Source organism: Netta rufina (genome assembly GCF_964035555.1).
Source record: "Netta rufina genome assembly, chromosome: 7".
NCBI classification, from domain to species: Eukaryota; Metazoa; Chordata; class Aves; order Anseriformes; family Anatidae; genus Netta; species Netta rufina.
In genome coordinates, this window is record NC_140130.1 from 17,750,624 (window position 1) to 17,768,172 (window position 17,549).

At 48.8% G+C, this 17,549-nt stretch overlaps 1 protein-coding gene across 2 annotated transcripts in view; it reads right to left on the reverse strand.

The window, feature by feature from the left end:
* Positions 1–17,549, reverse strand: part of PAX2 (paired box 2) — a gene marked incomplete at both ends in the record, with an annotated part of 80,161 nt that overhangs the window by 37,206 nt on the left and 25,406 nt on the right. For both annotated transcript variants that reach the window (XM_084290434.1, XM_084290435.1), the window contains 2 exons: positions 8,629–8,748; positions 10,799–10,884. In XM_084290434.1, the coding sequence (XP_084146560.1) occupies positions 8,629–8,748; positions 10,799–10,884 (206 nt within the window). The remainder of the gene's footprint in view (positions 1–8,628; positions 8,749–10,798; positions 10,885–17,549) is intronic.

A 17,549-nucleotide genomic window follows, 5' to 3' on the forward strand; every position in this document is an offset into this window, starting at 1 on the left:
TCATGGATGGAGATTGAATATGCAATTTTCTTTCACCTTGCCAAGAGCTGCCCCTGGGCTGTGCCTGGCCTAAATTTTTTTTTCCTCTTGCCATCTCTGCCTTATCCGGCCCTCCCACCTCCCTTCCATTCTTTCCAGAAAATTACCTTCAAAATTGATTTCCACTTTTACAAACAAATATAATGGGAACATGAGGGGGAAAAAAAAATCTTGGGCTGTGATGAATTAGGGCTGTCAGGTGCTTCCAAGTCTCCTTTGTTTTTGTTTTACTGCCCGTTAGGTTCTTTGTTTTTCCAGCAGCTGGGAATAGTGCCCCTGCCCACACACTCCCTATGGTCCATGGCTGCCATCGCGGGATACGTCCATCACCTGATGTCATCACTGCCTTATCCCTGCTCTCCATCACTGCCATGCAACAGCCACTGCGAACAGACTGCCCCAGCCCTTGGTACCAGGATGCAACTGATCTTGTGCAGGTAGAGCGTGTCCCGCACCACTGGCTACCTGGCTTCTGCAGCCACCCTACACGTCCACTGAGTTTCCTCAGGGCTTCTCCACTCTGCTCCTCCTGTTCTCCTTTGCTTTATTACACTGATTCTTGGTGGAGCTTTCGCAGCCCTCACTGTTCTGGCAGGTCAGCCTGTCACTGGCATGTCACCTTGATTCCTGCTGTGCCTCAGTGCCATGTCACCTTGATTCCGTAGCAGTATTGCCCTTGTGTCTCATTGCCACGTCGCTTGACCCCGTAACAGTGTCATCACTATCTCCCACTGCCATGGCACCCTGATGCACTGTTGTACCTGTTCTGTGTCCCATTGCCATGTCACCAACAACCCTCTAAATTTGCCTGCCCATTGCCAGCTATTCCTATCCCTTTTGCGTTTTATTTTGTCATTAACCTGAGATCCTCATGGATCCAGGCCCCGTGCTCCCCCTGACTCCTGCAGTCCTTATGTCCATGAGAAGATGTGACAGTCGCCCCCCTGAAGGCAGGCAGACGCAGGGTACAGCTCCTCTGGAGCGAACAAGAAGATCCCAAGAGAGACAGGACAAGCACAGCCAGGGAGCAGCCTCTGCGCAGGTGGGCACGGCAGCAGGCAGAGACACTGGGAGGAGTTGTTGCTGACTCCTGCTGACACACTGGCTGCAACAACCCCTCCCAGAACGAGTCAAAGAAACAGGAGAAGATCCAACCACAAACTAAGTACCCATAAATAAGCAGTCAGACAAGCACACATCCGTGGCAGTCACACAAATAAACTTAAAGAGAAGCTCTGTGCATAAGTAAAGACTCATAAAACGTAGCCAATAACATTTAAAAACACAAGAATGCAATCTGGGACACAAAGAAGTACTAATGCAGGTGCATGTCAATTAGGTGTAATTTCTGAATAAACAAATAACTTACAAAAATGTACATATGCTACCTAAGTGAAAACCTGGAACTCAGTGGAACTTCCTTAAATTCACATATATAAACTTAAATCATGTAAACAAATACAAACTATTTACATAAATGAACAACCTTCACACAGGCAAGAACAACCGATATGTGTATAGAGAACATACACACAAATGTGTGACCCCAATGCAAATGCACATCTGTACCAACTATGTACAGGGGTGCACAGCACTAACAGGCTCCATATGGATATCTAGCAACCACAGAGATACAGTGACACCCCAAGTTTGTAACAACACATACACACAGAATATATATACAAATATACAGCACTCACATGTATCTTAAAATGTGGATACAAGTACCTGGCGTTCACAGAAATACATAGCACTGGTTCTGAGCCATACGTGCCCAGACATCCGTATGATCCACAGTATGCATCCTCCTACGAGGCAGTATTGTACACAGCTTAATGTACACATTTTCCAGGTCTCTGTGGGCATGCACAAAAATACGGGTCCAACCTGCCACTCACCCCAGTACACAGACATAGGTAAGAGGAGATCCTAACCCAGTAATCCTGCCACAGGAACACAAAACCAAGTCGGTGTGCATTCCTACATACACAAATACCCGGGCAGACGCACGCAGATACAGCTGAAGCCAGACCAGCCAGTCTTCAGATAGTACCAAACCATGCCAAACTGAGCAGCAGCGTAAGCTTTAGAAACAGCAGTCTGTCCAAACTGCTGCCTGTGATGTAAGCTGTTAACTCTGCCTTACCTGCAGCCCTCCTGAGCCATGCACTCCCCAAGCTCCCAGGGTGCCTGTGCGCACGCACAGACAGACAGACAGACTGCTGTCCCTCTCTGTTATGGACAGACCTCCAGATCCGTGGTGCAGCAGCCTGTACTTCTGGCAGTGCTGGGCTGCTTATGCATTGTCAGCTCTTTAATCCAGTCTCCCCCAGCTCTCCTTTTCCACCCATCCTCTCCCTTTGCTGACCGTCCTCCCACAGTTTGTTTAGCAAGGCGCAGGGTGAGTGGCAGGTGCCTGTGCCTCCTGTCCTCCCGGGGGTCTTGCCAGCAAAAAACGCTCAGGTGTGCGGCTGCTGAGAATAAACTACCTCTTCGATTTACATCTTCATCTAGGAAGGAGGGGAGTGTTACCTACTCCTGTGTGTGTAGGTGCAGTGAACCTGGAAGCTCCCCGTGAGCACTGCTGTTTGTAGAGGTGCAGTCAGCACAAGCTGGTGGCCAGTGGGAACTCAGCCGTGCTGCGGGAAGCAGGGCAGTCCCAGGGACTGTGGGAGGGAGATGTATCAGAGTGGGGAACACTCCAGAAACTGCTCTCAGCCCATGTGCACAGCCATAAGCTGCAGGGTGCACACCCCGCAGCTGTGTGTAGTGGTTGGAACATGGGGCTGGCACCTGAGGCAATGTAACTGCACGTGTCTGCAGTGTCATTAAGACTACTGCTGACCTGCAATAAAGCAATCATATAGAATAATGCAAACACATCAGCTGTGGTGGCAGGAAATCACAGCTTGAAACAATGCAGCCGCACCACAGTAATGCTGTTGTGTCACCTGCAGGGGTCCAAACACACTCTGTTGTCTTCAGCAGCAGTATTGGCAGAGCAGAAGTACACCTATTGCACCCTGAGATGAATGTACACCAGATGTCACGATACAGTCAGGTGGAGCGGCTTGTAAACATGTAGAAGTAGCTTACGAAAGCAAATGCCTTTCCATACAGGCTAGTTAAGAGCTAGACCTCTCTGCACTAGTACAACTACACCACGAGTAACGCGTAATCATATTGCAGAGGACAATGTAAGCATGCTGTGTGTCCCGAAACAACCCCGGTGTGTTGTGGAACAACAGGATCGTACTTCACGAGAGCACAGGATGCTCAGTGCAGCGCTGCGGTGACACAGCCCTATTGACTTCGCTATCATGACTGGATGACAGTCTGTTGTCAGTCAGCAAATTACATCAGCTGCAGGAACAACTGCATGAATTGCAATGACGGTACAATACAGCCGGCAACCAGCAGCTACTTCACTGAAACAACATTGCTGCGTGCGGTGACACAGACGTACTGCCTTCCCAGCCACCTCTTTGAAGAGCCTAATGGCCTCGAGTGTAGTGGGGCAGCGTAGCAAGCAGTGATACACCTAATCTCATCATTAGTGTCACGAGCCCACAACATGATAACCACAGTCACACCGCCTGCAAAGACACACCGGTGGCACTGACAATGACATGGAGGCACCTGAAATGTCACAACCACTGCTCCTAAACGATATAATCATTGCTGCTCTGAACAACACAAATGGGATAATACTTGCATTGACACACTCAGCTGCTGTATATTGCTTAAAAACTGGGACCGCTGTGAACACGTTATACACCTCTCCTCTCAGCACTACTTTTCACTGGAACAATTCAGTTAAAAATTTTCCAAAAACACCTTTCTGGACTGGGACTGCTGCAGCTCTCCCTGCCTCACACTCCACCCAGAGGAGGCATTTCTGCCTTCCCAGTACGAACATAGACATCATGGCCAGGTAGGAAAATCCCCATGCTGATTGCTGTCAAAACCGTGCCCTGCAGTCAGAGTCCTATCATTTGGACTGAGAGAAGAGAAAGCCACCTGTAACAAAAGTAATGCTTCTCAGCAGAGATGCCGAGATAATAAGAGTCAGGAAATGATGTGTGCAGCACCGAGGTGAAGCATAGCACCGCAGTGACACTGCCTGTTCTGCAGCTACAGGACCGACAGTGCAGGTGCTCCTCGTGCTGTATGCAGTTCCTTGCTCTGAGCAGCTCAGTGCCATGGCCTGCAGCCCTGTTCTGAGGAGCAGGTGAATCGCCTGCATCGATACACCCATACTCTTTGAAAAACACCACCCGACCTGCTGAAATGGTGGTGACCCTCCACTGTCCCCTGCACTGACGCAGCCCTGCCTCACTTACTTCAGCGTAAATCACTCTGATCATCAAAGTGACAGGTGAAGAGAGGAAAGGAGGAACTTCTGCCTTCCAAGGTTCGCTCCCCCATCTCCGCTGGGGATTCCTTTACTGCAAACAGCCTGAGTATTATTGCCATTTACAGTAGCAATCACTCCATCCCCTCCTCTCCCACAAACCTACTGCCGATATTAGCACTGATCATACTAACAAGCCTGTGGGTTTTATTACTGCTGATACTAATAATACTGGACACATTACGTCTGCTCCCACCAATAACAGGCTGCAGATATGATCCCTGCTAATGCCGATAATACTGGGGGATATTATCTCTGCCATTGTCAGCACTGCAGATATTATTGCCAGTAATGCTGTCAAATACTACAGATATTGTCAGGGACCAAGATTAATAATGCTGAGAATTGTTACAGCACTAGCCTCCCTGGAACACGAATCCCAAATGAGAATTTGGGTCTATGGAGGAAGTATGTTTGTGGCCTGCTATTGAAGAGGAAGAGCTCTTTAATCATAGTGGTTTTGTAAAGATACCTAAAGTTTGACCCAGCTGGAGATGCTACAGTATGCAGGGAACAGCTGGAAACATTGTTCTCATATTATCTAACTGGCTATCTATCTATCCACATATCTGTCCTCTCCCGTTTTCTCTTTATATAGTACTCAATATTACAGTATTGGACTGCTACTGATTTTTTGTTAGTGCCACTGCTACCCCAGTTCTTATCCTTTTAGCTATCAGTCAGGGAGTTATGGAACAACAGAAATATTTGCATATTGTTTTCCCCCTTTATCCTCCTGGACTTCTCATTGCTGCTCCCGAGTCTGACAATGACCCTGCTCAGCTTGGCCTGCCACACCACGTAGTGCAGTATCAGGGTTGTGAGGAGCCAGGGATTCCTGTTTCCAGCCACAGCTTGGGACTAAAGCTCTTGGTGGTCTTGGGAAAGGCCTAACATGCTGCTGGGCCACCTCTGCCTCTGCAGGGTGGTGGATGCAATTGGTGGAGAAGGTCAGAGGGGAATTACAGAAATGCTGGCTGGGCCTGCAGCCTGCAAGGAATGGCACACAGCTGGACAAGTGGTGGTTAACTTGTTTAGCCAAATCATCTGAAAAATCAGAGGAGGCCAGTTCTCTGCTTTGTCTAATCTGGCACTGAGGTCAGGAAACAAAAGGGATACAGGTTCTTAACAGGGAAAGTCCTGACCATGCTTCCTAGGCACTCACCTGAGGAAGACAAATGAGTTTTGGGGAAAAACGCGTGATTGGGCAGTTCTTTGTTTGGACCAGGACACACTCAGATCTATGTCCCTGCTAGCTCTCTCTCAATGCCATTGTCTTCCCAGGCCACCCGGTTGGTAGCAGCCAGCACACTTGGTACACTGGGACTTCCCCTCTTCCCTCTAACTCCCTGGGAGGGACACACCTGGCTGTCAGCGTCCATCGCTGAGCCCACCTCATGCATCCGTCTGGTTCCTTCTGTCCAACTCGGGAGTTCTGCTACATCATCTTGACACATAATTATCTCTCCTCTTCTTAATCATCTGCGCTACTGTCTAATGTAGGCACCAGCTGCAGCAAGGAGGACCTGGGGGAGGGGGCGTGCTCAGATTGAAGCTCCTCTGTCTTTCTCCCACCCTGTTCCCCCAGCCATCGCAGAAGTTGCTAACAAGGTGTTCAGGGCTGGGGATTCAGGAGCACCTTGGTACTTCCCCTCTTTCTGCTGAACTGCATTCCTCACAAAGCGTCATCTTGCAGCAGAGCTGGCCCAATGGAGCAGAAAGAAAGAGAGCGCAGTGCTGCTGCTTCTGCCTTCTTTAGGGAAGGGCCACCTCCAGAAGGCTGGGAAAGTAAATGTGCATTGAGAGCCCATAAGGAAGAGCTTTTCAATGCGAGAATGAATCCTGCAGTTAAGAAACTGCAACAAGACAGAGCTTGGAAGCTCTGGGAAATACCGAGAAGGAATATACATCCAGCATGAGCATGAAGGAAATACCTGCACTGCTCTTCTGGACTTGCTTTCTTAACTCCTGTCTCAGCTAGGAGCACTCAGCCCTCACAGCTACGGGGGAGGATGCCCAGGAAGGACTGCAGGTCACTGGCTGTGCAACACCTCCCCTTGGACCTTCTAGCGTTAGGGCCTGGCCCTGCAAAGTGGTTGATGTCTTTCAATGTTTCTTAAAGCCAGTGTGAGCACAGGTAATCAGCTCTTGGACGGGGATGTTCAGCAGCTGGCTGAGGTTTCTCTGAGGCAGGAGTGTGACATCTCCCTGAGGCAGATACCTGGGGTGGCAGGACGAAGGCTCTTCTGCAAGGCATTTGCAGTTGTGTCATGTAACTGGCACCTAGAACTCTGAGATTTAACACTCCCATGACTGTCTGATACCTTTTTGATTTTTCTAGTAGGTTATGCGGGCTCCTGGCCAACAGCAGGGAGTTGCAGTGTTTCTTGCCCTTCATAAATCAAGTCCAGGATGAATTAAGGACAGAGACAGAGAGTTGTTCTTACTGTCAATATATCATTGTGAAGTGTCACAGGCTTAGATGTCTGTTTGATTGTTTCTGTGTTTAACCATACTGCTCCAAAAAGCTCAGGTTCTGGGGCTGGCAATGATTGCGTGGCTGCATCTAAGTAGGATGATTGTTCCAGGTGTTTGGAAAGAATAGCTGCTAAAGCTGGATTGAACTGCTTCATTTCAAAATGAAATACGGACACACCGTGGTGAGAGCTTGTGATCACCAAGCTGGAATGCATGAGGACAGGGGTTCACAGAAACCCCAAATACTGCCAAGAGATTTGCACAACCATTAGAGAAACTTGTCACTCGATTTGAAATGTCACTGTTCCCTCTGTATGTAATGAAGAGAAATGCTGGAGAGGTTTGCAATGTTTGCAGTCTCTTACTTGTGACATTTTTTGACTTTGAGGCATTGACTGAGCCCTTCCATTGCTACACTTTTCTCTTAGCTGGGCCCTACTGCCATCTAGCTGGGAAATGGATCTTCCTCTGGGGCCTGATCCAATTTCCAATGGCATCAGCAAAAATCTTCCCATTTGCTTTGATAGGAACTGAAGTGGGTCTTTGCTTCCAGCCTCTGGTTTTACTTTGTATGAGGGAGAAAGGGGTCACAATGTCTGGATCCAGAACTTAGAAACGGGAACCTCACCAGCACCAACGCTGAGAAAATGACTGGCATAACCCCAAAGTGCAGCATCTCTCTTAGGAGAACTCTCTCCTCTTGCCATGCATCACAGAGACCCTGGTATTATGTCCCCCCACACAGCCTGGGGGCTACAGCACGCGCAGCACAGCGAGCCACCATTACTGCTGAGAGGTCCCCCACGCAACGGGCAGCAGTGGAAAACAACATCCTGAAGGCAGGGCTGAACCGAACAAACTGCTGAGGCACTACTCAGAAAGTTCACCTCCCGGTCCTCAGTTTTTGAATGCATCAAATTAGAAGAGCAAGACAAAATTTTACAAAGCCACCATCAATGCACCAAGACCTCACCCACCCATCCTGACTGTCTATCTGGACCCGAGGCTCCAGCTTCTGGCTCATTTTGGGATTCACTTTGCCCTGAGTCCTTCCCAGCAGGTAGGGAAGAGAAGGAGACAGCTTAATCCTAGTTGCTTAGAGCCCTGCTGAAAGGCTTGGATAACAGCCTTAGGGCCACAGCACTCAGAAGAGCTCCCTCTCTGCTCTCCAATGGTTGTGAGCACGGCAGTTCTGCTGTGGTGGTTGCTACCTATTGGAAACTGGGCCCTTATGATCACCACAGCTGCTGTAGTTCATGGCTCACCACCAGGACAGGAGCTTGTTTGCAAGAGGAATGAGAAATACTCCCAAATTGCTGGTGCTTCTCTCAGATGGCATTTTGTTTGAAAACGAGGGAGTCGGGGAAACCTTGTTTACCCACAGCTCAAAGTCTGGGCACCTGCTGGCACCAGGAGAGCTCAGTTCCAGCCGTTTCCAGCAGTGAATGAACTTGGGATCAGCTCCAGCAATGGAGACGGCTCTCTGCCTGCCGAGCAGATGTCCGGAGACACGGCCTGTCATGAAAAGGCCTCGGAAGAACAGCAGTCCGAGCCAGCAGGGCAGTGGCGGGGAACTGGTCTCTGTTGCTAAAACTGATCTAGCCCCTGGAGCAGCTGCAAACCTTGGCCTGAAATTGGAGCCTGTACATGGGGACAAAGAATATAAAAGGGAGGGTGAGCTTCTGCCCTCCCCCTACCTTCATCACGTTTCCTCTTCTCGCCATTCGACCGAGGAATCCCCAGGATCCCGTTAATGGAGTAAGAGCCCACTGGATCATTGGAGGCACTGGAGACGGGAGGGGATGCTGTGCTGGGCACTGGACAAAAGGAAAAGGGAAAAAGGGCCATGAGGAGAGCAGCCAGCACTCAGGGATCCCCCAGCTGAAAGCTACACATGCCACCAGTCTCACAGGAACGCCTGGGCGCTAAACCAACTCCCAGTCCCTCACACTGCAGGACTCACGCTACTACTGCCCTGCCAACACTGCTGCATCCCAGCTTCGCCAGCCTGTACCATAGCTCCACAGCCTTCCAGGACAGGGCCCGTAATAACAAGCCAGCGCACTCCAGCCAGAAGCCAAGCCTCGCTGTTCCATCCACCTTCAGAGCAGGCTTTGCAGTGCCTGCCACGTCACTGCGCGCAGTGCTGCACAGGCCACGTCCCCTGGTGACTTCCCAGGCTACCCACGTTCTGCCAGATGGATCCCTCCCAGCATTTCTCCACGCTGTGTGCACGTACTCTGTCTTAGCCAGACCAGCCTCTTAGGTGTCCACATAAAACACTCAATGAAAAATCAACTTTTCTTAGTATAGGTTAGAAGCTTGTCAGCGTTGGGCCAATAAATCCAGCTCTCCACTAGAAGAAGCCATGAGTTGGTGATACGTACTCCAGTCCAGATTAATAAAAGCCTTGTGTCTTTCTTTTGCACCGCCCAATGTAAACTGGCAGACTCCTCCTGCCACTCAGGGGTGCCCAGGACTGCTCTTGACTTTCAGTGTATCAGAAATAACAAGTCACCCAGATTAGAAATGATGACTTCCTGATAATTAGGGCTTTAGAGTATAAACCAAATAGAGTTATGCATCCGGTATGCAAGCCCATTATGTCCCAACATGCCCCAGTAATTAGGAGAATACCCCAGGTCCCTTATAGGCCACTACTCATCATTCAGCTCATATTCAGCACTGAACTGAAGCAGTCAGCACGTCCAACAGAAGCTTTCCAGGATGGAGAGAACCTGCCAACGCTATCCGATGGAGACCCACACTTCCCAGTATCCCCCAGAGCGATGAGAGACTCCAGCAGCAGCACTCGCAGTCCCTATCCCGGCTCAGCCAGTGCATTCCCTCGGCATTGCACTACTTCTCCAAGAAGGAAGAATATCTGCCAACTCCATCTGGTGTGGTCAGTGCTTCCCAGGCCAGTGAGCAAGTCCAGATTAAAAGGGCATCCAGAAATGCTCTTCCATCCTGGGCCATTAATTCTATTGTGTTCCTGAACACAGTTCATGTACAGGAGTTTATCTGCCAGCTCTGTCCCATATAGGACAGCACTTTCCAGTAAATCTTCGTTTAGCAGCTGATTCTCAGTAACCAACAGTATCTCAGGCAGTGTCTTAGGCCACAGACAAGCCATAATATCCCAGAGCACTGCATTTTTCCTCCTGCTCTGACTTGTTACTGGGTAACGCGATGCTAGCAGCAGCAGACATATGCACCATGCAGCCCACAGAGACATCGGTGAAAAACACCTCATCACACATCTAGCACAGGACCTTTAAACACAACAGACTAGTAGGCATTTGGTAGCTTTATTACAGCCTCCATCTTCTGCTCACCTCAATAAACCCATTTCCCCTAGCAGAAAATGCATTTTCTCAGTGAAATACACCCATGGGATACCTGACTGCAGAGCTAGAACAATGAAGGGCTCGGTTGTGAGGTGTCGGGAATATTGTACCCTGGTCTGTGTTGTGCTATGTAAGAGATGGACCAGTTCCGGCAAAGGGAGAGCAGAGAAACAGGGAGAGGGGAGGAAAGCGAGTCAGAGAAAGAAAGAGACAAAAAATGAAGGCTGGTGCTTAGGTATGGTAGCGGTAAATACTTCTCTCTAGGGAGGCGAAGGAGAGAGCGTGAAAGTGAAATGGATGTAGAGGCAGGATCGCTTTGGGCAAATTTCTTTGGGCAAACTCTCTGCAACGCAGCTAGGGCAGCAGAGAACAGGAACCTCTGGTTTCTGTTGAGGTTTCTTTCACTCCACCTCCCTTCTCCCTAGCATCTGTTCGTCAGCCTTTGTTCCCTCAGCTGAGCGTATTCTCATCTCCACTTGTCCTGCCGCCACCCCTCGCCTCGTGCCGGTCTCCTTACCGATAGTATGTCCCGGTGCAGTCACACCTGTCCCGCTCCCATCTGGTGTTGGGTGAAAAGGTTGCTGGACTTTGGTTCTGATAATCCTGGAAAAAGAGCAAAACATGTTCAGAACTCAACTCCTCATGCAACTTCTCAGTGCCCGCGATCCCAGCTGTCAGGACCTGAAGATCCCACCTGACAACCGGCTGCAGCAGAGTGGCCCCTTATGTCTTTTTGTAGTTGTGACTCTCCTGCTTTAACAGTCTCATTCCCAAAGAATTGTCCTTGCCGTACTCTGCCATCTTCTTCCCAAACCCGCATAGCCACAGTGCTCAGCGAGCAAGCTGGGATCCAGCCTCTCCTATGAGTTAGCAACTGCATTATCATTTATGATCTGATCTGCCAGCGTGGTCATAAGGCAGCCTTTGCAGTTAGTAGAGCCACTGCTGAATTAACAAACCGTGTAGATTTCATTTTGTTGTGTACTTCAAAAATACCTTTCTGGCATAGAACTGAGGGATTTGAACTGAAATGGAAAGCTATCCCAAAGCCCTTGCCCTTTATAAAGGAGAGCAGAAGGCATCTGTGGGGAGTGGTGATGGGATATAGGTCACAGGAAAAAGAAGCTCCAGACAGCACTGATGTTTATCAGGTAGTGCAGGAACGCAGCCTGGGAACCCAAAAAGACGTCTTGGTGAATGCCACAGAGCTCATAATGCAGCTCAGAATGAACACAAACTGAACTGCAATCGCTGGTGCTCCGTTTCTTGTTACATGAAATCTTTCACCTCTAGGTCACTGGTTTAAATCCAGCTGAGGCCTGTGGTGAAAGAAAATCACTAGCACCTAATACTCGGCTGAGGGGGCCCTGCCTGCTGGCAGATGCTGGGTGGCTGTGACTCAAGAACAACTGTCTCACCAAGGGACTCAGCAAATAAGCCATGACCTGTGAAGGCCGTGTAGACCAAATTCCTTTCCCAGCTTAAATCAAGCCTCTCCAATTAGCATGAAGGCTGCAGATGCTCTTTAGGCTTAGTTTCTGGAACTGTCAACCCTGCATTGTGTTAGCTTTAACCTCTCCCCAAAAATCTCTCCAAAAAGTGAAAGCAAATAATGTATTCTCCCTGCTCACCCAAGCACTTCTCTTAAAAATTCATTCTAAAGAAAGTGTTGGCAACACTTCAAAGAGCAACTGTACAGCTGGTGGGCAGTATGGCATGGAGAAAGGTAGGCAGAGACTTTGAGAGGATATTTTTGAAAAAGCTCCGCAGAGTGAAGCCTTGTAGGAAGAGAAAGGTATTTCAGAGCATAACAGCTCAGCTTGTTAGGAAACTCAGAGAGATGGTGAAACCCGGGCAGTTCCTGGAGTGGCAGAGGATGCCTGGGACTTAGCTGACACAGGTAGTGTCAAGGATCTGGCTGGGGATGGAGATCCATCCAGATCCTCACCCCATATAGCTCAGTGGTGCCTAGCCCATAGCTGCTGAGGGCACGGACAGAAGGGCTCTGAGGGCCTCGGGCCTTGGGCCAGATTCTGAGATCACGCAGGTTTGCACTAGCTGAGGAGCTGATCTGAGAAGTCTGTGCTAGGGCAAATAACACAACTTTTTTCTTCTTTTCTACTTTTTCTTTTTTCTTTTCTTTCCTCTCACATTCCCCCTAAAGCCCCCTGAAGTGCCACTCTGGTTGTGTGAGTTTATTGATTTCCCCCAGCCCAGAGAAACAGAAAGAGGGGATGGGGTGCAGGCAAAGGGATGGAAATAGAAAGCTATAAATTATTTGTGACAGGAAAGCAATAGTGCCAGAGTGCTGAGCACAAGTCCCGTGTCACTATTAGATTCCTTTTAGCCTGATGACACTGTAAAAGAGGTTAAGTGTCTGATGGAATCGTACACCTTGGGGGCAGGGGCAGTCCAGGAGCAGAACAAGCCACAGAGAGCGGGTATATCAATTCTCCAGGCCAATAATATTCCCCTCATTGATCGCAACACAAAGTTCAAAAATCTCATTATAGCCAGGCAGACCTGGAACTTTTTAAAAATCAATAGAGTGATATAATGTATGTATACTTTGTATAAATGTATCTATCCATCCATCCATCCATCCATCCATCCATCCCTCCCAAATCTGCCCGAGGGTGTCCAAGTTAACGTACACATCATACTATGTGATGTTCTATTGTAGTGCAGCATAGTGAATGGATTGGAAGATTTCCCCTGCAGCCTCAGCTGACATATTATAAAATGTCCTATTAGCGCTGCGATGACATCAGACAGCCCCGTTCATACTGAGGTATGACATCAGATTTGCCATTCATAGAGGGAGGTGGCAGCAGGCAGTTCAGCTTCTATGGAGGGATCCATAGGGTGAGCCTCGTTTAGCGAGACAGGCAGCGAGGCTGTGCTGAATCATGCTGCGTGGGAATTACCACGTTTCCAGAAGACATTTAGAATAAAAACAGCCTGGGAAACCACGGTGGTATAAAAGTCCTGTCCATAATGCTTCAGAAACCCTGGCAGGGATGAAAAGGAAGCTTCAGTTTCCTTCCCCATTCAGTTCTTGGGCTCTCAGCTGAGAATGCCAGTTAGTGCCCATTGCAGCTATGTGTGCTGAGATGTGTCCATAAGGAGCTGGAGTGAGACTCACCAGCTCGTTTCACCAAGTAGCCGACAGCTGGTAATGATTTTCAGTCGCTACCAACCAGGGCCAGCTGCAGCTAGTCACCCCGAGGTGAAAGGCTCTGCAGGAAACATTCCCCTCTTGAGAATAAAACTGGTTTTGTGTCAAGAGAAAATGTTTGGGAGCAGTGAGCAAAGGGGAGTGCTCCTGGTTTTGCAGCCTGCAGTTCAACCCATTTCTGGCATCGAATGGCTGAACCTAACGAGGTTTGGGGTAGAAGATGTTTCCTACGGCTAAAAGAAGAGGCAGGTCATGAAGAGGCTTTCCCCAGCAGCGTTCCTGTGCCATGCAGTCATGACCTAACTCTGGTATTGTAAGAAAAGAAGAGAATTTTCAGACCCTAACTTGAAGTACAGGATACGGCAGTGCATCACCCTGGGTCACTTCATTTAGGGACAGTGATAAACAGCAGTGTCCCCAGGAATTGCTGCTGTCACTTTGACAGGCTTCGAGTGAGTCTTGTACGCGAGACCACCTAATGAAACAGCAGATGAAAGATGAACAAAGCTGACCTGATCCTGTAGCAACAGATGCAGCATAATAATGCAGTCTTTAAACTTCAGGATGGCTAAAAGCTCACCCTTACTGGAGGCTGGAACATGCACTAAGCCAGCACTGCTGCCCCAAACCTAGGAATACTGCATTACTGCTCTGTAAGAGGGAGCAAAACATTGATTGCCTTTTGCTGCTTTTAATGCCTTGTTCTTGCCTCTAGACACTGGAGAAAGGCATGCCTTTTTTACTTAATTATTTATTTTGCAGAACACTTCCTCAGCTCAAATCTTGGCATACCAGCCAGCAGTGCTGATTTCTTGAAGTAAATGCCAATGTTTTCGGAGGTATTTCTTTTCTCCAAAAGAAATTGTCCCTTTGGACTAATTTCATCCCTGCTCTAATTCCATCACAGTCAGTGACTCCAATAACAGCATTTGTGTTTAATTAGGGGCATAAACTGGTACTTATTGTAGATTCCCATTTTTCATTTTCCAGTGGGAGATTTTTGCACAAGTTGTCTATTTTGAGTTTCGGAGAATACACACAGCTTTAATGCAGAACCTTCTGAAGTTTCAGCAACAGGACATTTATAGATCTTTGATGGCAGTAAAGCAACCGAACTTCATTTCACCATCTGAATTTAATACGTGATATTATCTTAAGTAATGGCATATAATGTCATTACAGTACGTAGTATCATACCGTGAATTATAAATCCATTCCTGGATTTCATGAGTTACTATGGTTGGCTGGTAGTAACTCTTTCTAGAGTTAATACTTCAGACAGCTCCATCTGAAACCAACTGCCTGTTTCCAAATGAGCTGACTTCCTTAAATGTTCTGTATTCGATTGGGAATCTCCAGTGTTTGATTTCTGTTTTGTTATTTGGGGCTGTTTTACTGCAATTCCTTTTGCCAATTCTGAATGCAGATGGACAGACGAAAGTCAACTCATGTAATATGACAACTGTAACAAGCTCGAATCAAATTTGGTCAAGAATGTAGAAAAAAATATTAAAAGATAGAATTAGCTGAGATATAATCCTTTCTGAGAAGCCCAATTTTCTCTCTTTGTAAACAAGCATGAGAAAAATCTCTTCTAAACCTGTCCAGGAGTTATTTGCTAAAAGAATGACAGATCATAAGAAACATCCCTCGCTTCTCTGACATTTCTATCCAGGCTGTCTTGTAGACTGACATACTCTGTGGTTACTCTACTCTTACTATTGCTGGAAGAGTCTTTAGACAGCATCGCAAAGGCAAAACTCAAACTAGGGCAGATCAGAGGGAAATGAGGTAGGTCTGAGCCATCTGGAGGTCCCGATCTAGCAGTTCTTTTAATCTTGGAAGGACCAAGTGAAGTACACTAAGGAAGAGAGCTTTGTCCTGCTGCGAGTCCTGGTGTTCTCTCTTCGGTGACATTCCCCTGTCATGGATTATTTCTCCGAGTGGAAGGGTACACATGTTGGAGCGCTGAACTCCTCGTAATTGTTTTGGAGTATCCATACTTTAAATGCTCCATATTAGAAGCACATTACAAGACCCCAGGGTGTGCATTACTGGGCAATTAAAGCAGCTCTTGGAAGGCTAACGCTGCTAAGCTTCAGCCTTGCTCTCTGCAGTGTGTCCAAGGGCGGCTGCGATGGCCAAGGAGCAGGCGCCCCGCGGTGCCTCGCTGCTTCATTAGCACGGCCGGGCCTGCGGCACAGAGCCACAGTGGCCTGAGGGGCCTTGGTGTGGGGCTGGTGGCACAGCTGGGCCCCCTCTGCCTCACAGCCCTTCCTACAAAGGGCTCGGGAGCGATCCCAGTGGTGCTGGCATCAAAGGGTGCCTGGGGAAAAGATGGGATGAGGCAGCGCTGGGTGCCTCGGTGACAGTGCCCCGCCTGCAGGAGGGTGTTGTGCAGGCATAAAGAGCTCCGGGCAGGGCTTTGTTCAAACAGGAGATGGTCTTAATATTTCTGTGCGTGGGTCTAGATGGGGCTGAATTCACAGCTGAGCCAAAAAAAAATGAGGGAGGAAAGTCCTGCTTGCATAGACAAAGTTCAGGCTTCATAGCATGGTGAGGAAAAGCAACCAAGGGATTTGGGGGGTGAAGGAAAGGAAATAAAGTCTGACAGTAGCGGCCTAATCCGACTTAAGGGAAGGGCTTCGATTCCTTGCATTGTCATGGACCTCTCATCAGGACTTTGGACAAATGGTATTTCTCTCTGTGCTCCGTTTCCTGCCTGAAGTGTGAAGATAGGAGCGCTGCCTTGCCACCTGGGGCACGGTGAGGACAGCTGGAAGGAGGAGTGAAGGGCTCAGACTCAGTAATAACAGGGGCCAAGTAAGTGCTTCAGCGAGCTGTAGCACGGCGTTGGCTTCATTCCCCCGCTTGAAGCAGAAGTGACATGTACCCTGCTGACAGGGGCTGCGTGTGAAGGGAAGGGAGGTGGGCAAAGGCAACAGGAGCTGTATTTCAGCTACGCTGACTTCAGTGCTCCCGTGTTTGAGTTCGCAGCAGCAGATGTGGTTGGGAAGATGAGAGCTGCGGTCACCCCCCAAAAGCTGTAGTGTAATTTCCATTGGGCTGGAGGGGGGCAGTAGCTTCTCCTACTGCTCTCCAAATCTACTGCAACACTTGCAGCTCTCCGAACGACAGCTGACATTGGCAGGAGCAGCAGACTCGGCTTCCTTGCTAGCTGGCCCGAGGCTCTGGCACTCGCTGCCAAGAGAGCAGAATGCCTTCAAACCTTGCCATATTCAGGGGCCACGAGCAATATTCACACATTCAAACTCTCTTCTGTCATGAAAATTGCAATTCCTTCTCTCTACCTTTTGGAAGGGAAGAGAGAGGAGAGGTGATCATGTACTATATTGGGGTATAAGCACAGGTAGGATAGATCAATTAGATTGATTACACAGATAATCCTAAGAGGTGGCTGAATAGGGATAATCCATTTTCCTGAAGCTTCCAGATAGACGGAAGGGAGAAATGGAGATGCCTCGCATCTCTTGAAACACAATCCCTGCCCTCCTTGAGAAGATTTGGCTCCTTATCTGCTGTTAATCTGCGTAGCTCCATCATCTTCACTGGAGCTACCCTGGCATGGCACCATGCCTAGGAGGAGGGGACAGAAGTGCCACTGTTCCAGGTGAGCCTGCTCACACCAAAGCACAGGAGAAAACCCAATCCTGCCCTTTTCTCACACTGCAACGACCATTTCTTGGCTGCACTTTGAGGAGAGACAGAATCACAGCAGCAGTTTTACTATCTGAAGGGCTTAGAGAGGAGCTAGGATTTTTTTGTTGTTTTAAATCAGTGACCCATGATGACACCATACGGTTTTATTTCATTTAATTTGAGCAGAGCATTAACGTGCAGCTCCTAGCAGATCTCTGCCCATTCCAGTACTGCTGCGCTGCACCGTACGAGTCCAGACGTAAGGAAGAGGGGTGGAAGGGGAGAAAGGTGAGGCCAGGGATGCCTCCTGGGGGCAGGGAGACCCGCCAGGCAGGGCACTGGCCCGCCTGTGAGCAGTGCCACCCAGCTTCGTGCCACCGGTACGGATGGGTTTGACAGCCCCACGCCTACCCTGACCTCCCAGAATAAA